Genomic DNA, 24,871 nt, shown 5'->3' on the forward strand with positions numbered 1-24,871 from the left:
AATCCAATGTTAACATTTAATATTTAGGACCCTTTAGAGATCCCTTTGAACATGAACATTAAAATATATAATATCATTCAAAATGACTAAAGATAAATTGATTGAAAAGAAATTTGTCTTCCCATTTTTGGTCTGTTATTATTTCAGGCAAAAACATTTACTCTGTTTTGGGTTTCTCCATATGTTTGTCATTTCTAGTTGAAGATTCACATAGTGACATTTTATATATGGCATATTTACAGGAAAACCAAAAAAAAAGCTACAATGATTTGTAAAATCTATCCTGTCTAGAGCCATCTGCTTTCTTTGGAGACCTGGAATTAGACACACTAATTATTGCAATAGTTCACCAATACAATCTTCCTCAGGGCACAGCTGTAGATTTTATTTGTAATTGGGTTTTAACATCCATACCACAATACTTATTTCTTTGGTTGGCACATTCTGCCTTTCAGGACTAATAGAAATTCCTGGAGGAGATGACTATAGTCGGAATCAGGAAACACATACTGCATGGAGAAGATGCTGGAAACCCATATAAGGTTGGACAGCAATGGCGGACAGAGAGAAAGGAAAGGGAATAGGCTGGTTGGTTTGTCTGGAGTGGCGGGGGCGAAGAGGAGATCTGATAGAGGCTTATAAGATTATGCAAGACATAGATAAAGTAGGCAGGGACTATCTGTTTCCCATGATTGAAATGTCCAATTCCAGAGAGCATACACTGAAGGTGAGCGGGGATAGGTTCAAAGGGGCTGTTAGGGGTCACTTTCTTCCTCAGAGAGTGGTGGATGCTTGGAATGCCCTGCCTGGTACGGTGGTAGAGGCAAATACATTAGAGGCTTTTAAGGGACATTTAAATAGGCATATAGATGTGAGATGTGAGGAAGATGGAGGGATATGGACATGGTGTAGGTAAGAGAGATTAGTGCTTAGGTGTTTTTGATTTACTTTTTAGCTGGTTTGGCACGACACTGTGCATTGAAGAGCCTCTTCCTGTGCTGTACTGTTCTATGTTCTATGTAAACATTCCTGGTCAAGCTCCACCAGTTTTCTTCAGCTTTGTCTACTCAATTCTTCCCACAGATGCAGACTAAATTTTGTGCTTACAGCATTTCTTCCTCATGCTTAATGTTTGCTTTAAGATTCATTTAGGAATTTACAGATTCCTCACACAGAACTGGTACTTCAAGCCTGCCTTTCCTTTTCATGACAGATTAGCACAACTATTCAACTTTGCTCACTACATACATTTACACGTATTAGGAGTGTGCTGAGGTGGGTCGGTCAGAGTGCTACATGAAACAACAGGAATATCAACAATTATAGAGAATTATATAAAAGTAAAATTAGAGGTTCAAGTATGAACGTGGGATAAAATGTGCGTAAGTACATAAATACCTGCATGTTTTTACAATGTAAATAGTATTATAAAAGTAGTTTAAGTAGTTTTTGTCTTAACTGCAGCTCAGTGCTGACCTCCAATACTATTTGTGGACAGACTTCATGTTCTCCCTGTGACAGCAGTTTCTTTCGGGTGCTTCAGTTTCCTTCCACATCCGAGGATGTGAGGACTGGGAGGTTAACTGGCCACTGTAAATTTCCCCTAGAGTGTAACGGCGCGGTAGAATCTGGGGGGAGCTGATGGGAAAGCAGGAAGAACAAGTTATAGTAAAGATCTGTAGGGGAATGGGATTGCTCTGTAAGCAGATATAGACTCAATGGGTTGAAATGGCTCCTTCTACACTGCAAAGGAATATGGAAAAAGAAGGCTGCTAAGTTATTTGTACCTTAAGTTGCTTTATCAAGCAAAACTGTAAAACTCCATCTCAGAATTTCAGATTTCTGGCCTTGAAGGGATCAGATTATTTTCGTTAAATCCAGGCAGTGTTTTGAATGATATGTTTGTGCACGTGAAGCAAATCTCTCACTCTATGCAGTGCCCTGTAAAACTACTCAGCCTGCAATGTTTTGTTCATGTAAATTAATATTACAACCAGGGGTTTTGATCAATTTAAGTGAGAATTTTTATTTGTGAATCACATGCTCCTTTTTCACAGTAGAGCCCCAAAAAAGGGAGAATTGCTAAGGATAAAAAAATAAAAATCCAAAACCTGAAATATCAGCAATTCAAAAATATTCATCCCTCTTTGCTCAGTACTTAGTTGAGCCCCCTCTCGCGATTATTACAGTCAGTAGTCTTTTTAGATAATTCTCTATCAGCTTTGCACAAAGTGATGGAGCAAGACTTGCCCACTCCTCCTTGAAAAATTGCTCAAGCTGTGCGCTAGGTTAGTTGGGGAGCGGTGATTGACAACTTTCTAGTGGTCTTACAAAAGATATTTGATCAGGTTAAGGTCAGGATTCTCTGGACCACTTAAGGACATCAATTTTCTTCATTTGAAGCCACTCTGTTGTTGCTCTAGCAGTGTGCTTAGGGTCATTGTCCTGCTGAAAGTTGAATTTCCTTCCCACTTTAAACTTTCTGGCAGAGGTTAGCAGGCTTTAATCTAGGATCTCCCTGTATTTAGCTGCATTCATCTTTCCATCAATCCTAACCAGATTTCCAGTTCCTACTGCTGCCCGTCAATCCTAACCAGATTTCTAGTCCTTACTGCTGAAAACCATCTCCACAGCATGATGCCACATCCACCATATTTTACAGCAGGGATGGCATTAACTAGCTGATGTGTAATGCTTGGAGAGTTATGCCACACATACTGCTTAAGAGTTGAGACCAAAAAATTCTACTTCAGTCTTATTCAACCACAAGACCTTCTTCCACATCTTTTACAGCATCTTCTAAGTCAGAGGATCCCTCCCTGCGGTCCATGAACCCCTCAGTTAATGGTGGGGTCAATGACGTATAACAGGTTGGGAATCCCTGTCCTAAGTGAAGCTTTGCAAAGTCTTTACCGGCAAGGATATGCTTTACTGTTCAGCTAGGGCTTCTTCCTTGCCACTCTTCCATTAATACCCTTTTTGTGCAAAGCCTGAAGAGATTGTGGAGCCATGAACTTTGTCTCCAGTTATAGCCACACTGACTTCTGCAGCTCACTCAGAGTGACCTGACAACACAGTACAGTACCCTCTCTTATAAGTGCCATTCTACTGAAGCCACTGTTTGGAGGGGCAGCCTGACTTACTTTATTGTCGCCAAAGAATTGATACTAGAGATTACAATCATCACAGCGATATTTGATTCTGCGCTTTGCGCTCCCTGGAGTACAAATCGATAGTAAATAGTAAAAATTTAAATTATGAATCATAAATAGAAAACACAAAAGGAAAAGTAAGGTAGTGCAAAAAAAAATGAGAAGCAGGTCCGGATATTTGGAGGGTACTTAGGCAGCGTGGCTGTGGTTTAATATCTTTTCCACTTTTTTATGATGGACTGCACTGAGCTCTGAGGTATGCTCAGTACCGTTGAGATGGTCTTGTACCCTTGCCCAGATTTGTGTTTCTCTATTATCATTTCCCTGACTTGCCTTGAATGCTCTTTTATCATCATGGTTTGGTTTGTTGAAAATCTACCATATAGTTAGACCTTACGAGAAAGTATTTATTCAGGCGATCCTCCAATTTTCGACATCAACAAATTGGGTGAGTTGGTAAAGTAATACTTTCCTCAGGTGCAATATACAGTTAGCACAGTAATTACACAGGGGGTGTTTTCTTATACAGCCTCAGCATTTTGATTTTAAATTTTTTGTAATTTTGGAAATTTCCTTTTGATTTGACATGATGCATGATGTTTTGCAGATTAGCTAAAATATCCTACTTCAATATATTTTAAATTTTGAAAATGAGACAGTACAATGTGAAAATAGTTGTGGGGCTGAATACTTTTTCAAGGCACTGTATCATTGCTGTTTTTTGGAGCTCACTTACTTTCAGTGTGACAGCAGCTGCCTTGATAATGAAATCATTCACAGAGACCTTGATGTCATCTAGAAGAAAAAAAAACAGTGAAATCAATGAGAATGGAGAGATTTACTTTGACGGAGATGCAGCTTTTCATTAATGCAGTGCTTGAAAAAGGACATTGCAATGCTAATGTCTGCACAGATCCCTACTCTGTTGCTGCAAATGGTGTCCAGGCAGATGTGACACTCCTTTAGCTTGCTGAGAATCAAGGGCATTAGTGTATTAAAGATTCTATACAATAACTGAGCTTCATGCTGTGGCTAATGTTACAGTGAATGACGGCATGTGTTCCTTTTAAATTCCATTTATATTGCACGGTACTTTTTAAAATGCATTTACGGTGAAAAAAATATTTTCAGAGGTTTCAAAATCAATTATAAAAACATTCCATAATTTAGATTGCCATTGGGTGGTCAGGATACACCAAAAATAGCATCTGTTGCTTTTTGTGGCATTGTAAAAGCAAAATACTGCAGATGCCGGAAGCTTCAGCAGGTCCAGCATCATTTTTGGGGAGAGTGAATGATTCAGGTCACTGACCTTTCTAAATGGGAGATTAGATGGTACAAGGTGAATGTGGTTAGTAATGGGACAAATAACGGAGGAGGTGTAGGTGCTAGGAGGAAGTGGATGTGGAATAATTGTCTAAAATTACGAGAGGAATCATGAATTCAAATTATCTTACATTGTTTAACTTGATGGCACATTTAGAAGGCTGAAATGTGCCTAGTCAGAAAATGAGGTGCTGTTGCTAAGGCTTAATGGAGCTTTTGTGGAAAGATGCTGAGATCAGAGATGTCAGAGCCAGAGAAGGACTGAAGGACAGGTAAATGCAAGTTCAAGGTCACAATGCAGATTGACTGCAAGTGCTTTGGAAAAGAGTCAGTTGATGAATGCTTCTTAATTAAATTGTAAATCCATGCTCTTACATTAGTGCAAAGCTAGAATTATAATAACGCAGACACTAGTTCTACAGCAGCATGTCTATTGACTTGCTATCATACACAGTGGGCTGTGTGGTCCTAGAACTAACCTACTGCCTGCCCACAGATTGTCAAAGAAATTAAGGCAGGAATAAGAATTATGAAAAATAAAAAAAAACATAATTAAAGGAGATTAATATACAAACAAGCAAGTAAAGGAATTAGTTTTAAGTAAAATAAGTTACCTCTCCACAGTGTCAATACATTCTAAAGAATAGATCATAATTGATATAATAGCCCTCATTGCAAGTACTGCTCCACTGCTGGATAGAATGGAGAGTTCAGCAGCAGAGCAGAGAGTCAGAAATGCTGGCATTGTCCCTTTAGCTTATCACATGAGTCAGCTTTCTGAGGTTGGTTAGAGTTAACATTGGATATCGCATCCTCGCGCTCTACATACACAAGCCTAGGTAGTATGATATAGAGAGCAAGCAGTGTTGCCCATGTAACAAGCTCCCCCTCACCACGCTCCAAAGGAACCCAAAGGAATGGCAGAGACCGATACAGTTTGGTACCAGCAGCATCGCAGGAGTTGCCAGTCAGCAATAAACTCAATGTAGGACTGCCTTGGGGACTCCCTCCAGATTTTTCCCTCAGGGTTTACTCCCAAAGCCTTCCCCATAAGTAGCTATAGCCGCAAGGCAGCGGAAGTTTGAGATTAGATTCCTCTGTCTCCGAGATGAGCTGCCAACCACAACCAACGAGCCCCAGCTGCCCGAAGCGACGTTTTAGGGCACCAATAACCTGCCTTTGCCCTGTCTCGTCAGTAGAAACAGATCTGCTGGGCTTTGTAGATAAGACACACATGAAGGTCAGGAGCCAGACTTGGTTGTCAGAGGCTATTTGAGGTGCACGCCATTTAATAGGTAGTGGAGTTTGTCGCCATAATCAGCCCTGGCTATTACAGTTTTATTCACCCAATAAAGCCATCATACTTGTCTTCAAACCTTATAAAACTGGGACAAATTCTGGTTTAAGCAGTAGACCTCAAGAAACTTGCAAGTAGTGCACAGGAGAAGTCACGTCCAGAAATAACAAAAATGTGGTGGAGGCTTTGGACGTTACATACTGTAACGTTTTAGAAATAAACCAGCAGCAAGAGATTTCACACTGAGTCGTGTTTTAATGTTAAAACCACTATCTTTATTAGTATCTACTTATAATATAGTAACTTAACCAAGATAAACAAATGTTAACAGTGTTGTATGTATATATGTGTGTAATATAGCTCCCAAACTAAGTTAAGCTTGGGGAAACAAAGCTTAGAGCCTTGAGATGGTAAAGTAGGAAAGTTGAGTTCATCCACAGAATAAATGGTAAAACAGAGATATTTGTAATCCAGGGTAAATGTAGACAGAAGGCAATTACGTCAAATTCCACAGGTTCCACGATGGTAATTGATAAATATCAGTTGTCGAAGATCCTGCATCGAGCCATTCACATACGAATTACCACCAGAGTGATCTGTCACAGGGATGTCGTCTTCAAGGGGTTACCACATAACATACCCAGGCAAGGGTTAACTTCGAGCGGTCTCACAGGACATTTCTTAATCCACTCCTATGGATTATACAAAGTGACAGCCACACATTCAATGGGCACTGGATCAATAATCAACCCACCCCTGTGGGCATAAGAGAGTTTTGAACCTTCGCAGTGACCAGCTGAAGTTTCCTCTGCTGGTCGCTTTCTCTTTTTCTCTCTTCTGACTTCTGACTGTGACTGTCTGTGTCTTTGTTTTAAAGTTAAACAAGCTGCGAGTCAGTCAGTGAACAACATCATAGTCCTGCCTCATTTAGGCACTCTTACGATAACAGTCCACAGTAAGCAAAACCTGTGGGTTCGTAACACTGATATTAGGAAGCTAACGAGTCAATGAATTTTGGCAAAGTGGAAAGAAACAATCAGAATTTAGACTTTAAAGATCAATTCAGAGTTGAATGGAGTGACTTAAGGGCTGCTTAGTTTGAACTATGTATGCAATCTCCATTTCAGGCTTAATCTACGGTTTAAATTTGAAAAGAAACCATTGACCAAGTGTACTCCAGTCTAAACCGGGCAATCAGGAATAAAGAAGAGTTGCTCAATCTTTTGTCTTTATGGTTGTTGTGTTCATGCATCAATGAATCCCTCTGGTCACACATGATTAAATTTACTTTTTCATAAATTTCTGAGGATTTCAAGTTAACATGTATCCATTAATGACAGTGTCCTCTGATGTTAGACCTATAAAAGCTACAGGCTTATAAAGTATAAGAAAACAAGACAAAGTAATGAAGAATTACCTCAGCTTTTAGGGCTAGCATGCAAGGACCCAGGGCTTTTATGGCCCAGCTACCTCAACATGGCCACAATCCAGCGAGAAGTGCGGGGAAAACCTGCTGAAAGAGAATAGTGGGGAGGAGACAGACAAGCGGTAGAAGATAGTAGTTCTAACAATATACAAATATTGGAACTGTAGAACCACATAATGGTTAAAATGCTATTGTAAAGTTACTTTTGGAAAGAAATCACTTCAATTTAAAAGTCGTAGCAGGGAATAGTTGATGAAAATGCGGGGACAATAAAAAATGTGATGAATGTAAGATTGGAGTAAATATTGTTGACGGCTGGTACTGACGTACGAGGCCAAGAGGCATACATGGACAGGGACTTCATGGTTTCCATGTTATCCAGAAAACTCAGGAGCAAATGGTGAATATTGTGACAATCCTTTGGAAATTAAATTTATGCCAAAAAGGACAGTGACAAAAGAATATTACACAAATGCATTATCAAGAAACTAGAACATTAATACACTGAGGGTGCCCATATTGTGAACAGTTGAGGCAAAAAACCCTCCACTGTCAGATATGTGAACAATTCATGAACACTACCTCATTATTTGCTTTTGCACTAATTACTTTGTAACTTGTAGTAATTTTATGTCTTGTACTGTACTGCGCTGCCAAACAAAATAATTCATGATGTTGATCTGTGATAATGGATGAGATTCTGTTTGTAAAAGGAATTTGCTAAAATTTTATTAAAAAGAGGAAAATTTAATCAGTTGGACAGTCAGCATGGATCCAGAATAGACTAAAACAGTCCAGTGCAGAGAAACATCATTGAAGTCACAGTGTGCCAAATTAACGCAAACAACAGGAATTCTGCAGATGCGGGAAATTCAAGCAACATACATCAAAATTTCTGGTGAACGCAGCAGGCCAAGCAGCATCTGCAGGAAGAGGTGCAGTCGACGTTTCAGGCCGAGACCCTTCGTCAGGACTAACTGAAGGAAGAGTGAGTAAGGGATTTGAAAGTTGGAGGGGGAGGGGGAGATCCAAAATGATAGGAGAAGACAGAAGGGGGAGTGGGAGATCCAAAATGATAGGAGAAGACAGGAGGGGGAGGGATAGAGCCGAGAGCTGGACAGGTGATAGGCAAAAGGGGATACGAGAGGATCATGGGACAGGAGGTCCGGGAAGATAGACAAGGGGGGGGGGTGACCCAGAGGATGGGCAAGAGGTATATTCAGAGGGACAGAGGGAGAAAAAGGAGAGTGAGAGAAAGAATGTATGCATAGAAATGAGTAACAGATGGGGTACGAGGCAGAGGTGGGGCCTTAGCGGAAGTTAGAGAAGTCGATGTTCATGCCATCAGGTTGGAGGCTACCCAGACGGAATATAAGGTGTTGTTCCTCCAACCTGAGTGTGGCTTCATCTTTACAGTAGAGGAGGCCGTGGATACACATGTCAAAATGGGAATGGGATGTGGAATTAAAATGTGTGGCCACTGGGAGATCCTGCTTTCTCTGGCGGACAGAGCGTAGATGTTCAGCAAAGCGGTCTCCCAGTCTGTGTCAGGTCTCGCCAATATATAAAAGGCCACATCGGGAGCACCGGATGCAGTATATCACCCCAGTCGACTCACAGGTGAAGTGATGCCTCACCTGGAAGGACTGTTTGGGGCCCTGAATGGTGGTAAGGGAGGAAGTGTAAGGGCATGTGTAGCACTTGTTCCGCTTACATGGATAAGTGCCAGGAGGGGGATCAGTGAGGAGGGATGGGGGGGACGAATGGACAAGGGAGTTGTGTAGGGAGCGATCCCTGCGGAATGCAGAGAGAGGAGGGGAGGGAAAGATGTGCTTAGTGGTGGGATCCCGTTGGAGGTGGTGGAAGTTACGGAGAATAATATGTTGGACCCGGAGGCTGGTGGGGTGGTAGGTGAGGACCAGGGGAACCCGATTCCTAGTGGGGTGGTGGGAGGATGGAGTGAGAGCAGATGCACGTGAAATGGGGGAGATGCGTTTAAGAGCAGAGTTGATAGTGGAGGAAGGGAAGCCCCTTTCTTTAAAAAAGGAAGACATCTCCCTCGTCCTAGAATGAAAAGCCTCATCCTGAGAGCAGATGCGGCGGAGACGGAGGAATTGCGAGAAGGGGATGGCGTTTTTGCAAGAGACAGGGTGAGAAGAGGAATAGTCCAGATAGCTGTGAGAGTCAGTAGGCTTATAGTAGACATCAGTGGATAAGCTGTCTCCAGAGACAGAGACAGAAAGATCTAGAAAGGGGAGGGAGGTGTCGGAAATGGACCAGGTAAACTTGAGGGCAGGGTGAAAGTTGGAGGCAAAGTTAATAAAGTCAACGAGTTCTGCATGCGTGCAGGAAGCAGCGCCAATGCAGTCATCAATGTAGCGAAGGAAATGTGGGGGACAGATACCAGAATAGGCACGGAACATAGATTGTTCCACAAACCCAACAAAAAGGCAGGCATAGCTAGGACCCATACGGGTGCCCATAGCTACACCTTTAGTTTGGAGGAAGTGGGAGGAGCCAAAGGAGAAATTATTAAGAGTAAGGACTAATTTCGCTAGACGGAGCAGAGTGGTGGTAGAGGGGAACTGATTAGGTCTGGAATCCAAAAAGAAGCGTAGAGCTTTGAGACCTTCCTGATGGGGTATGGAAGTATATAAGGACTGGACATCCATGGTGAAAATAAAGCGGTGGGGGCAGGGAACTTAAAATCATCGAAAAGTTTAAGAGCGTGAGAAGTGTCACGAACATAGGTCGGAAGGGATTGAACAAGGGGTGATAAAACAGTGTCGAGGTATGCAGAAATGAGTTCGGTGGGGCAGGAGCAAGCTGAGACAATAGGTCGGCCAGGACAGGCAGGTTTGTGGATCTTGGGTAGGAGGTAGAAACGGGAAGTGCGGGCTGTGGGAACTATAAGGTTGGTAGCAGTGGATGGGAGATCCCCTGAGCGGATAAAGTCGGTGATGGTGTGGGAGACAATGGCCTGGTGCTCCTTAGTGGGGTCACAATCGAGGGGTAAATAAGAGGAGGTATCCGCGAGTTGTCGCTGTGCCTCGGCAAGGTAGAGGTCAGTACGCCAGACTACAACAGCACCCCACTTATCGACGGGTTTAATAATAAGGTTAGGATTGGGAGGCGTCATGTGATGACGTGGGATTGAGACGTGTAAATCCAGCTCTCCCGCAACAAATCAAAGTACCGTTTAAATAAAACAAAGTTGGTAAATATTTTCTGAAAACTATGTATAAACTTTGTAAGACTACTTTACGATATGCCTCCTAAACTGCAACAAAAGAAGTCTGCTGTTGCGAAGCAGCCGTGAGAAGGGAAGAAAAAAGGGCCTACTGCAACGATGGAGCCTCAGACTCAGGTTGGATCTCCTTCGGTAGAACAGGGAGCAATAGCGGTGGCAGAGGTTGCTCCGAAGAAGACAACGGAATTGCGCATGCGCAAAGAAGAGCACATGCGCAAATTGACGCAACGCAAACTACAAGAACCGACACCCACTGCAATTGAAAATGACTCAGAGTCAGAACTGGATTCTGCAGAGAACACAGATGAAGAAGAGGAGGAAGAATTTGAAGCAAGTGGAAGTAAAGGAGATGATAGAGACATAAGAGAGGCTATATTGCAATCAACGGCTGAATTAAGAAAAGTAAGAGAAGAGCTTAGAGATACCAAGAGGTGCTATAATACAGTTATGGAAAGACAGGACAAAATGGAAAAGAAGCTTCAGAAAATGGAAAGAGAAATGGGGCTTATGAATGATAGAGTGGAAAAAACAGAAAATGATTTGCTTGTCTGGAACTCGGAAAGAAACCAACTCTTGGAGAAAGTGGACATGTTGGAAAATTTCAGGAGACGTAATAATATTAAAATTGTTGGTCTTACAGAAGGTATGGAGGGAGAAAAGCCAATAGAATTTTTTCAAAGATGGAACCCGGATGTTTTGCAAATGGGAGAGGAGGCTCGACCAATTGAAATTGAGCGGGCACATAGAGCTTTAAGACCAAAACCAAAAGATGACCAATATCCACGATCGATTTTAATAAAATTCTTAAGATTTCAAGACAAGGAAAGGATTCTACAGGCAGCTGCTTGAGCTGCCAAAGATAGAAAAGGGCCATTGATAATTAAAGGGAACAAAGTTTTTTTCTACCCTGATATAAGTTACGAACTTTTGAAGAAAAGGAAGAAGTTTAATCCAGTGAAAAAAACCCTATGGGATCATAGTTATCAATTTATACTGCGTTATCCTGCAACTTTGAAGATTTTTTTGCCTGGTGGAGAAAAAAGATTTTTTGATGTCTACCAGAAAGCAGAGCAGTTTGTGCGAGATTCTCTGAATATTCACCAGATACAAGAACAAACTCAGGAGAGCGAGATAGATTGAAGATGAAGATTGGGTTAAAGAATGGACTTGTTGGATTTTTGAAGCTGGATGAATGTATAAATATATTATTAATTATATGAGGGGGGTAAGAAAGGTTAATACTGGAGGAAATTAGTTGGGAATAGTAATACTAATTTTGTCTATATAAAACTTTTTTTGTTGCGGGGGAGCTGGAAGAAGCACTGATCGATTGCTACGTTAATCATGTGTGCAAGCGTGGCTTTTGCCATGACCCGTAAAATGGAGGGGGGTAGTGTTGTGTATCCTTTCATTCACAACATTAGTGGGGGGGTATTTTGTTTTTTCTTTTTTTTTCTATCTGTTTTTCTTTTTGCCTGGAAGGTTGGGAGGGGAACACATAGCAACATGGTGAAATTTAAAGAGATTCCCCAAGGAACTATGAGAGTTGAGAAGATAAGTAATGTTTTAGATTGGAGTCACTTTGTTAAGAATAATGACTAACTTATTGAATTTTTTGAGTTTTAATGTTAATGGGCTTAATGGACCAGTGAAAAGAAAAAGAATCTTAACATATATTAAAAAAATGAAGATAGATTTAGCTTTTTTACAGGAAACGCACCTAACAGAAACAGAACATCAGAAACTAAAGAGAGATTGGGTGGGTAGTGTTGTTGCGGCTTCATTTAATTCAAAAGCGAGGGGAGTAGCAATTTTGATCAATAAAACGTTACCAATTAGAATACAAAATGTAATAACTGATTCTGCAGGAAGATATGTGATTATACATTGTCAAATTTTTTCCGAACTATGGACTTTTATGAATATTTATGCAACAAAACGAAAATGATGCAAAATTCATACAAGAAGCTTTTTTGAATTTGGCGGATGCGCATGAAAAAATATTAATTGGAGGAGACTTTAATTTTTGCTTAGACCCAGTCTTAGATAGATCAACCAAGGCTGTTATAAAATCAAAGGTAGTAAATTTAACTTTATCATTGATGAAAGATTTAAATTTGATTGATATATGGAGAAGAATCAATCGTAAAGAAAGAGACTATTCGTTCTATTCCCATAGACATAAAACTTACGCAAGGACAGATTTTTTTATATTATCAATGCATATTCAACACAGAGTGAAAAATATGGAATATAAAGCAAGAATATTAGAGATCATTCTCCTTTATTAATGACAATAATAATGGCTGATAAGGAAGAACTGGCTTATAGATGGAGATTTAATTCAACATTATTAAAACGTCAAGATTTTTGTGATTTTATGAAAAAGTAGATACAATTTTTTTTGGATACAAATTTTCATTCAGTGGAGGATAAATTTATATTATGGGATGCGATGAAAGCATATCTTAGGAGACAGATAATAAGTTATACGTCAAATTAAGAAAGAATATATGGCAGAACTAGATCAATTGGAAAAAGAGATTACAAAAATAGAAAAAGAATCTCAAAGATATATGTCAGAAGAAAAACGAAGACAACTTGTCAATAAGAAGTTACAATATAATACGCTTCAGACATATAGAACGGAAAAAGCAATTATAAGAACTAAACAAAGGTATTATGAGTTAGGTGAGAGAGCACATAAAATTCTTGCCTGGCAGTTGAAAACAGAACAAGCTTCCAAAACAATAAGTGCAATTAGAACAAGGGCAAATAAAATATCTTATAAACCTCTTGAAATAAATGAAACCTTTAAAAATTTTTATTCTGAATTATATCAATCAGAATCCCAAAATGATGTTAATGAGATAGAAAGATTTTTATCACAAGTTTCTCTTCCAAAATTGAATTTGGAAGAACAGAGGGGATTAGATATGCCTATTACATTAAAAGAAGTTGAAGAAGCTTTAGGATCACTCCAAAGTAATAAATCTCCAGGAGAAGATGGTTTTCCACCTGAATTTTATAAAAAATTTAAAGATTTATTATTTCCTCTTTTTATGGAACTAATACGTCAAGCAGAAAAAATACATAAACTTCCAGAATCTTTTTCAACAGCGATTGTAATAGTATTGCCAAAAAAGGACAGAGATCCTATGAAACCAACATCATACAGGCCTATTTCTTTATTGAATACGGATTATAAAATAATAGCAAAAATTTTATCGAATAGATTATCTAAATATTTACCAAAATTAATACATATGGATCAAACAGGATTTATTAAAAATAGACAATTGGCAGATAATGTAACTCGGCTACTCAGTATAATTCATTTGGCACAAAAAAGGGATGAGAAGAGTATAGTAGTAGCTTTGGATGCAGAAAAAGCATTTGATAGATTAGAATGGGATTTTTTATTTAAAGTATTAGAAAAATATGGGTTAGGAACATCTTTTATAAATTGGATTAAAACTTTAAATTCTAACCCTAAAGCTAAAGTAGTGACAAACTCTCAAATTTCAACACCATTCCAGTTAAAAAGGTCAACTAGACAAGGTTCTCCACTATCACCTGCTTTATTTGTATTGGCGATAGAGCCATTAGCAGAACTAATTAGAATTGATCCAGATATTATGGGTTTTAGAGTTAACCAAGAGGAATATAAAATTAATCTTTTTGCCGATGATGTTTTGATCTATTTAACAAACCCACAACATTCGTTACATAAATTATCTTCTAGATTGGATGAATATGGGAAGGTATCAGGTTACAACATAAATTGGGATAAAAGTGAAATTTTACCTCTTACTAAGACGATAGTCAATGTCGATTAGTAACCCAATTTAGATGGCCGGTAAATGGTATAAAGTATTTAGGTATAAGACTTGATAATGGTCTAAAGAATTTATATAAATTTAATTATTTACCACTATTGAAAAAAATTCAAGAAGATCTTGACAAATGGATGATACTACCAATAACATTAGTAGGTAGAGTCAATGTTGTAAAAATGAATATATTTCCTAGATTACAGTATTTGTTTCAAACATTACCAATACAATTGCCACAGAAATTTTTTCAAGAGTTAAATAAATGTGTGAGAAAATTTCTTTGGAAAGGTAAAATGTCAAGAATATCATTGGAAAAATTGACATGTAAATTTGGGTTAGAAGGGTTACAACTTCCAAACTTTAAAAACTACTATAAAGCAAATCAACTTAGATTTATTGCATCTTTTTTCGATGATCAAAAACCAGCATGAATTAAAATAGGACTAGACAAGATAGGAGAAAATAAACCTGAAGATTTTATATATAAATGGGAATCTAAATGGATACGGGAAAAGAAAGAATCTCCTATATTAACACATTTGATTGATCTATGGAATAAGATAAATGTTGATAAGGAAACACAGAAATCTCTATTAGCAAGGAGACCTTTGTTCCAAAACAGACTTATTCCTTTTACAATGGACAATCAACTTTTATATAATTGGTCCCAAAAAGGGATTAAATTTATAGGAGATTGTTTTGAGCGAGGTATATTGATGTCATTTGAACAATTAAAGGATAAATATAAAATATCTAATAATACTTTCTTTTGTTACTTTCAATTAAGGGCTTACTTAAATGGGTCAAACAATGTTTTTGCCAAAGCCTAATGAAATTGAAATTTTAATTCAAAAAGGGAAAATTAAAAAATTTATTTCTTGTATGTATAATTTGATTCAAGAACAGACAATTAAACAAGGAGCCCATAAGTCAAAGCAAAAATGGGAAACAGATCTGAATATTAGTCTTGATGAAACAAATTGGTCAAGACTTTGTCTTGACAGTATGACAAATACAATAAATGTTCGACTTAGATTAGTACAATATAATTTTTTACACCAATTATATATTACACCACAAAAAATAAATAGATTAAATTCAAATCTATCTGATAAATGTTTTCGGTGTAATCAAGAAATTGGTACTTTTTTATATTCTACTTGGTCTTGTTTTAAAATTCAACCCTTTTGGATAAATTTAAAAGTCTTATTGGAACAAATTACTGGAATTCAACTTCCACATAACCCTGTATTATTTCTATTAGGTGATATTGAAGGGATAAAACCGAAACTTAAATTGAATAAATATCAGAAAGAATTTATAAAAATTGCATTGGCAGTAGCTAAGAAGACTATAGCAGTTACTTGGAAATCTGATTCGTATTTAAGTATGGATCGTTGGAATAATGAAATGGCTAGTTCTATTCCACTTGAAAAAATTACTTATAATTTAAGAGATAAATATGTAACATTTTTGAATATTTGGCACCCTTATATACAAAAGATAGGATGGCATATTTAAGTGCTCCGATAAAGATTTTGGTTACTTGGGGAAAGTAACGAATAATTATACCAAATTTATTTTGAATCCCATGGAGCATGTGGAAACCTTCCAATACCCAGGCGGCTTTTTTTTTTCTCTTTCTTTCTTTTTAGGTAGTACTATATATGGGGGGGGGCGGGTTAAGGGGAGGGGGGGTGGGTAGATTTTATTTTTTCATGTACTCTTTTTGAAAATTTAATAAAAATTATATTTAAAAAAAAATAAGGTTAGGATTAGTGCGGAGGGAGTGGAGAGCAGAGCGTTCCGAAGGAGTGAGGTTGGAATGGGGACAAGGTGCGGTGCAGTCGAGATGGTTAATGTCCCGTTGGCAGTTAGCAATAAAGAGATCCAGAGCAGGCAGAAGACCAGAGCGGGGTGTCCATGAAGAAGAGGAGGGTTGAAGACGGGAGAAGGGGTCATCGGTGGGGGTGGAAGAGTCCTTGCCGAAGAAGTAGGCTCAGAGACGGAGACGGCGGAAGAAAAGTTCCGCATCGTGGCGAACACGGAACTCGCTGAGGTGTGGGCGAAGGGGGACAAACGTGAGGCCCTTACTGAGAACAGAGCGTTCTGCCTCCGACAGTTGAAGGTCGGAGGGGATGGTAAAGACCCGGCACGGATGAGAGCTGGGATCAGAGGGGGGAGGGGGGAGGGTTGGGGTGAGAGGAAGATGGAGCCTCTGAGGGCCCAGGAGTTGACGGTGGGATCTGAGGAAGACGGGGCTGCGGAGTGGTGGTGGGGGAAGGGGAGACGGGAGTCACAATAGCAGCACATAAAGACCCGGCCTGGAGTTCAAGGCTGGAGTCGCAGTTGGTGGTTGCGCAATCACTACGAATGTGTCCATGGTCGTTGCTGGAGTCCGGGTTTTGAATATGCCCTGAGGTGTTGGAGCCACTGAGATCAATGGCAGGGGCCACAATCTGAAGTTCATGCCTTCTAGCGTCGGGGCCAGCAGGCTCTGGAGTCCGTAGATGTAGGATCTTGCGATCTTTGCCTAACATGACAAAGTCAAAAAAACGGCGATTGCAGGCGTGAATCCGACGGAGGATGAAATAACGGGTAGGACCATTACAGATGGCGAAGAAAGTGTCCCGAAGGTGTGGAAGGGTCTGGGATAGGGACACCAAGTACCTCCTCATGGCGGAGAGCGTCGCCTTCAGAGCTTGACGGGAGAAGCGGCGAGAGGCAGAGTCAATAAAATGTGAGTACCTGGGATCCTCAGAAGGTCCAAATTGAGAGGCTTGGAAACGAATCCTAAAGCCAACTGGAGTAAGTTGGCGACGGAGGCACGTTCCAAGAAAGGATATATGGCTGTGATAGCGAGTCTGAGTCAAAGTGTGGTCGAAAAGTTGAAGAGCCGAAGAAATTACAGATGGGGAGCAGTGAGAGATGGTTTCACTGAACTCCCGTCGAAAAGAGGATCTAAACTTCTTCGGTGTAGGCATCACCGGAAGAGGCTTCGCAGTAGTGAATTTAAACACAAACAACAGGAATTCTGCAGATGCTGGAAATTCAAGCAACACACATCAAAGTTGCTGGTGAACGCAGCAGGCCAGGCAGCATCTCTAGGAAGAGGTGCAGTCGACGTTTCAGTCCGAGACCCTTCGTCAGGACTAACTGAAGGAAGAGTGAGTAAGGGATTTGAAAGTTGGAGGGTGAGGGGGAGATCCAAAATGATAGGAGAAGACAGGAGGGGGAGGGATAGAGCCGAGAGCTGGACAGGTGATAGGCAAAAGGGGATACGAGAGGATCATGGGACAGGAAGTCCGGGAAGAAAGACGGGGGAGGGGGGTGACCCAGAGGATGGGCAAGAGGTATATTCAGAGGGACAGAGGGAGAAAAAAGAGAGTGAGAGAAAGAATGTGTGCATAAAAATGAGTAACAGATGGGGTACGAGGGGGAGGTGGGGCCTTAGCGGAAGTTAGAGAAGTCGATGTTCATGCCATCAGGTTGGAGGCTACCCAGACGGAATATAAGGTGTTGTTCCTCCAACCTGAGTGTGGCTTCACCTTTACAGTAGAGGAGGCCGTGGATAGACATGTCAGAATGGGAATGGGATGTGGAATTAAAATGTGTGGCCACTGGGAGATCCTGCTTTCTCTGGCGGACAGAGCGTAGATGTTCAGCAAAGCGATCTTCCAGTCTGCGTCGGGTCTCGCCAATATATAAAAGGCCACATCGGGAGCACCAGACGCAGTATATCACCCCAGTCGACTCACAGGTGAAGTGTTGCCTCACCTGGAAGGACTGTTTGGGGCCCTGAATGGTGGTGAGGGAGGAAGTGTAAGGGCATGTGTAGCACTTGTTCCGCTTACACGGATAAGTGCCAGGAGGGAGATCAGTGGGGAGGGATGGGAGGGACGAATGGACAAGGGAGTTGTGTAGAGAGCGATCCCTGCGGAATGCAGAGAGATGGGGGGAGGGAAAGATGTGCTTAGTGGTGGGATCCTGTTGGAGGTGGCGGAAGTTACGGAGAATAATATGTTGGACCCGGAGGCTGGTGAGGTGGTAGGTGAGGACCAGGGGAACCCTATTCCTAGTGGGTGGTGGGAGGATGGAGTGAGAGCAGATGTACGTGAAATGGGGGAGATGCGTTTAAGAGCAGAGTTGATAGTGGAGGAAGGGAAGCCCCTTTCTTTAAAAAAGGAAGATAGTGGAGGAAGGGAAGCCCCTTTCTTTAAAAAAGGAAGATAGTGGAGGAAGGGAAGCCCCTTTCTTTAAAAAAGGATGATAGTGGAGGAAGGGAAGGAAAGGAAGTGGAGGAAAGGAAGTGTGCCAAATTATTTGTTACTCTGCTGTAATTTGCCAGGATTTTGAGATTATTCAAAGTACTTGTCTTCTTTATAAATTACCTATAATTCTTTGAACTCTGCAATTAATTTATGTCATAAATGTTTCTGACGACAGTTCACATTTTCACTGAATTGCTAAAACAAGCCCAGGCCTGAATCAGCAGGTTCAAACTGTATTAACCAAGCTCGGAGGACCGGCACAGGCCGTAAAATAATTGCAAAAGACGAAATACAATGTACTTAGATGAGATTCTATTAATGTCTTTACCAAAGGAGTAGGGTCAAAATTTTAAACAAAACTATGTATATACTACAAAATATGCACTATTAGTGGTATAACATTAATTGATAATACTCAATTCAAAGTAAATTTATTATCAAAGTATGTACACAGAATACAACTGTGACCTTCACCCTCTCACAGGCAATCATGAAACAAAGAAATGCCATGTAACCTGTTCAAGAAAACATCAAGACACCCAACATGCGAAAAAAGAACAAATTGTGCAAACAGCAACAAGCGGGCGAACATCACATAGAATATCAACCATCAAATCAGCAGTGCAGTAGTATTCAGTTTCAGTTCAGATCAGTGCTGTGTCACTTATCCACTGCTGTTTGTAGATCCATTCCTTGCCAAAGCATCAATCACTCCGATCAACCCGCTCAAAAGCAGTAAAAATAAAGAGTAACCAGAATCCAGGACGTATGCAATATGAACCTCAAACTCCCCAAAGCGGGTCCACAACCATGCCGATCAATCCTTGCCGCATAGAACCCAAAGCTCTAGCATTTCCCTCCGACAGCAGTTAACCAAACACTTGATTGTCCTCTGCTCGTGTTCTCATCGACTTCAACCCTACTCGACGCCTCAATCAATAGAGTTGATCATGGACTCGCACCCCACCAGGCCGGACACTGCACCAAAACTCATTGAACTTTCTTGGAGACAGCAAAGTGCTAGGTCACTCAACTGACCCCAAAACACACCATCAAAATGTAAATCCCAGGTTCTAATCACATGCAGCTTAGCAGTAGAATCATATCTGAAAGATGAAGCAAAAGAAGTAGTTTGTGAACTGTCTGCAGAATGTCACTGGTGATCGTGTTGTTCACTGGCACCATCTTGATTAAGCAGTTACCAGATGTACTAGTTTAAAATGTCCTGTGTTTTGGGTGGTGGGGTCAAGATACGTCTTTACCAAAGGAGGTGTAAGGCACTCCTTCCCTCCTCTAGGCTACAGGTCACTCTTGGGCAAGGTGTAGCACCCCTGATCAGGGTCGTGTGAAGCCATGGGACTAGGTGGTATCTGGTCATTTGAGCAGCTGGTGTATCTCTCAAATTCTAATTATGCAGCCAATGATGACAGGCAGACAATCATTGAAGAGTACCAATGAAGACACTGCCCAGAAGAAGGTGATGGCAAAGTACTTCTGTCAAAAAACTTGCCAAGAACAATCATGGTCAAGACTATGATCACCCACATCATACCACATGGCACATAATGTTGATGATGATGTTTGTGCTGGTGGAGAAAGATCATTAATATCTTTTAAACAAGCACCAGCAAAGGAGACACAGGAGACCACAGATGCTGCAAACTGGAGCAACATAAAGTCGTGGAGGAACTCAACGAGTCAGTCAGCATCTCTGGAAGGAAATGTCCATTTTTGACACCTCCTTCCCATTTCTTGATCTCTCTGTTTCCATCTCAGGAGACAGATTATCCACTTACAAGTAAACTCATTGACTCCCACAGTTACCTTGACGACAACTCTTCCCACTTGTCAAGTGCAAAGATGCCATTCTTTTTTCTCAGTTTACCAGTCTCCACCACATCAGTTTTTGTGATGAGGCTTTCCACCTCAGGACACTGGAGTCCAGATGAAGAGTCTTGACCTGAAACATCAGCAGTCGATTTCCCTCTATCGATGATGCCAGACTCACTGGATTCCTCCAGCACTTTGTGTACTAGGATTTGATGCCCAACGTTTAGCTTTGTTTCTTTTAGCAGTACATGTTATTTTCCATTTATATACAAGACTTGGAACCTGGCAATGCTTGTTGTGGAAGACCTGGGTCTTGTCAACTGAAGGAAATGATTTGCAGCAAATGGAAGCACAGTCATAGGATCACAGTGTTATACAGTGCTGAAGTCCAACTCACCCATGCAAACCAAGTAGCCTATTTGAGCTAGTCCCATTTGGCTATATTCGGTCAATATCCTTCTAATCCTTTCACATCCATGTCCTCAACCAAATATCTGTAAAATTCTCTAATTGTACTCGCTTCTACAATTTATTCTGGCAGTTTCTTCAATATACTCACCATGCTCTGTGTGAAGAAGTTATCCTTCAGATCCTTTCCAAATATTTTGCTTTAAACCCAAGCCAACTACTTTTAGATCCATACCCTGGGAAAAAAACCCGCGAATGGTCACCTTATCTGTAACCCTCATGATTTTATAAACCTCTAGGTGGTTACCCCTCAGCTTCCTTCACCCTTGGTAAAAAAAAAATCCCAGCTCATGAAGTCTCGTCTTATAACTCAATCCCTCCAGTCCCAGCTATATCCTTGTAAATCTTTCTTGTACGCATTCCTGCTTAATGACATACAGTATTCCCAACGTGGTCGCCTTGTACAACTGAAGCATGACGTACTCAATGCTTTGACCGATGGAGATGAATGTAGCATTGCTGAAGAATATGCACCTAGGTACATGAGTACATTCCTTAAGGGAGTAGGACTATGATATTTTGAAGCTTTGGCTAGGGGCCTAAAGGCAAAGATGAATTCAAAGGTGAATGCCACACTCAAATGTATGGTAGAAAAAGAATACCTGCAAACAGCAGAGACCCCATATGTACATCAGATAATAGCAGAGGCACAGCAGAGAAGAAGAAGCCCAAGGACAGTGGACAAGTTTGTTGGAAGTACTTTGTTATTTCCCACATCACAGATGGTTAATATCCTACTTATTGATATTGAAGCTTTCTGTACACTGACATACATTGTCGCAGTTAGGAACAAATGCAACCATCCAAAATAATTTGAAGTTCTTTAGAGTTTGAGAAGAAACTGAAAAAATTATTTGTCTTCGTTTCTTTTCCAATATGTCCAAGACTGATATTTGATTAGTTTTCTCCATTGGAAAATTAACACATTTCGTGGCCTCTTTTCTTTTCAAACTAGGTGGAGGTGCACACAGAATAGTGTAAAGAAAGATAAGTGAAGAGCACCAGCCTGCAAAATATATTTTAAAGCCAGGAATAATGGGCAATACTTGATTTTAAAGTTTAAAAAAACTGATTAAACCCTGTTTAAAATGATTCAGAGAAAGTAGATAAACTGTTAATTATTGTTTTGTGAGCATTCTCCTTCCTCACCAACTTTATCAGGAAACTTTTGTAGCTCTATTTGGTCCACTCTCTAATTTCCGACCACTGATTTCTAAACAAAAATAAAATACATCTTGGTTTGAAAATAGTGACAAGCAGAAGTATAAAAGCCTCAGTGAGGCTGCTAACTTCAGGCCACATTTAGTTTAATAGTGTCTGAGGTAGAAAGGACACAAGGCTTGATGGAGGGTGAGATTCAAGTCAAACACAATCTAAAAACAAGAGGGGTTTGGGGTATTACACCAAATTTGAATCTGTGTAACTACGTGGTCACATGGAATCTCATGTATATGGGCAACACCTAGTCTAATGGTACGTGAGACATAAACTCAGGCATGATCTAAGTGCGTGAGAGAGCTCACAGATAAATTAATGGTGTATGAGATACAGGGTCACATATGATTTTGTGGGTGTGATGTGTTGCATTTTCTTAGGCTTAGTTCAGGTCCACTCTTAGCAATAAAGAGTAATTTTAAAATGGCATCGGGAACCAGGACTCTAAAACAGTTTAATATTAGAACCTCTACATTTTTCAAAGGTAATTCTTCAACTAATTGTCAGAAGCCCTCTGTTGGTCAGGGTCGGCCATGAATGCTATGTCCTATCTTGCCAGTATGCAAACCAGGGCAGTACGATACGGAGAGCAAGCTGTTGCCCATGCAGCAGCAGCATTGCAGAAATAGCCAATCGACATTGAACTCAACATCTTAAGGACTCCAGCTCTGGAGTTTTACTCGGGTTTTACTCTTGAAGCCTTGCCTATGAGAGGGTATAGTTGAAAGGCAGCAGAGTTTTGAGATCAGAGTTTTTCTTCTCCAAGATGAGCTGCCAACCACGGTTGATGAGCCCCATCTGCCCGAAACTAAATTGTCAATTTGAAATGAAGTAAAGATCTCTTGAGACAAAGAATGGTCTCTTAACCTTGAACCCGAGCTGCTTATAGGTATGTGCTCTAGAAAACAAAGGTTATCCCAAGCACATACCATTGATTAAAAAGGAAACATTAAACTGTCTAACAAAGGAAAAGAGTAATTACGTCCACACAAGTCAAGGAGAGCCAAATTTGTGCTCGAAAAACTCTCTGTTTAGCTCCTGACTGAACAGTGTTCAACATAAGCATGCAGCTCCAGAAGTAAGTACAAGGGTTAACTTGATAATGTGGTTTCATTAAGACTCACACTGGATGACTACGTGCCTGTAACAGAGATGAACCAAAAATCTCAAAGGCACTAATGATAAGACATTCACATGTGACTATTTTCTCAGCTGAAACTCGGTGCTCAGGTTTGCTAATAATCCCTTGGCTCAAACTGCCTGTTGTAATCCTATTTCCAACAAGCGGTGTTCTAATACAGAACGTTATATCAGGGGAACCTTTAAAATAGAAATCTGTGAGAAGATGGGTGAATCCATTCCATACCAAAAATTTTAAACATCTTGGTTACTTGGCCATACTAAAAAGCAGCATGCTGTGGAGTGCAAATTTATCTTATGCTTTCTGAGATTTGTCTTTACTTGATAAAAGTCCACTTCTTCAGAGAACAAAGATCAAAAGCCACATGGCATCTCTGGTTACACAGCAAGAGTGGCAGGGGCCAACTAGTAAGTGATCTTCTTGCTTAATGGATTTATTTAGTGCATGGCATGGTGGTGCAAGCTTCGTTATAGCAAATGACAACCTGGGGTTTTTAAGACACAGTATTTCACACTTTTGGCTGACAATATCAAAATCAAATTTTAACTGGAGGATTAATTTTTGAAAGATGTGGATGTCACTGGATAGGCAGGTTTGCAACGAGAAGATGATTATCCAACATCTTCAAATGCGTACTGAAGGTATTCCTACAATGATGCTGAGGAGAATTCCAGAAACTTGAACTAGAATTTGTGATCTGAGGTTTATAGGACTAGTTTGATCCAAAAGCTACAACTGACTTCCCATGAGTTTATTATCGTCCCGTGTGCTAAGATACAGTGAAAAGCTTTTGACAGATCATGCCATTACAGGTACATCAAAGTAGCAAAAAGAAAACAGAATGCAGAATATAGTATAGTGTCACAGTTATGGAGGAAGTGTCATATGCAATTACAAAGCTTAGGTAGACAAATCAAGTACAAACACCATGGCATGCTAGACTGAAGATCAAGAGTTCATCTTGTAGAATCTCACCAGCATACATTGTGAAATTGGTTTTGCGGCAGCGGTACATTGCAACAGATAATAATAAAAACTGTGAATTATGTATACACATACATAAAAGTTAATTTAAATAATCAGTGCAAAAAAAGTAGTGAGGTAGTGTTCATGGGTTCAGTGTCCATTGAGAAATCTGACAGCAGAGTGGAAGTAGCTGTCTCTGAATTATTGAGTGTGTACCTCATTTAGAGTCTGAGATGTCCATTCAGGAGTCTGATAACAGTGGTGTAGAAGTTGTCCTTGAGCCTGGTGGCATGTTTTCAGGCTTTTGTATCTTCTGCTGATGGAGAGGGGAGGAGGGGGTGGGATCGGTCTTTGACTATGCTGGCTGCTTTTCTGAAGTAGCAGGAAGATAGACAGAGCCCCTGTAGGGGAACACACACAAAATGCTGGTAGAACACAGCAGGCCAGACAGCATCTATAGGAAGAGATACAGTCGACGTTTTGGGCCAAGACTCTTCGTCAGGACTGAAACGTCAACTGTATCTCTTCCTATAGATGCTGCCTGGCCTGCTGTGTTCTACCAGCATTTTGTGTGTGTTGCTTGTGTGACGAGAATACACATAGATAAGATGTTAGCTGTCCTGTGTGATCAGCAGTTGGTCTGCCACCTGTCTTCAAGAGAGAGATAAGGAACACAATGAAACAGCATCTGGA

At 40.4% G+C, this 24,871-nt stretch overlaps 1 protein-coding gene across 1 annotated transcript in view; it reads right to left on the reverse strand.

Moving 5' to 3' along the window:
• pdhx (pyruvate dehydrogenase complex component X) overlaps positions 1–24,871 on the reverse strand; it is a 257,338-nt gene that overhangs the window by 61,063 nt on the left and 171,404 nt on the right. The window contains exon 8 of the mRNA XM_063062249.1: positions 3,889–3,947. Within this exon, the coding sequence (XP_062918319.1) occupies positions 3,889–3,947 (59 nt within the window). The remainder of the gene's footprint in view (positions 1–3,888; positions 3,948–24,871) is intronic.

Source organism: Mobula hypostoma, chromosome 11 (assembly GCF_963921235.1).
Source record: "Mobula hypostoma chromosome 11, sMobHyp1.1, whole genome shotgun sequence".
Lineage (NCBI taxonomy): Eukaryota > Metazoa > Chordata > Chondrichthyes > Myliobatiformes > Myliobatidae > Mobula > Mobula hypostoma.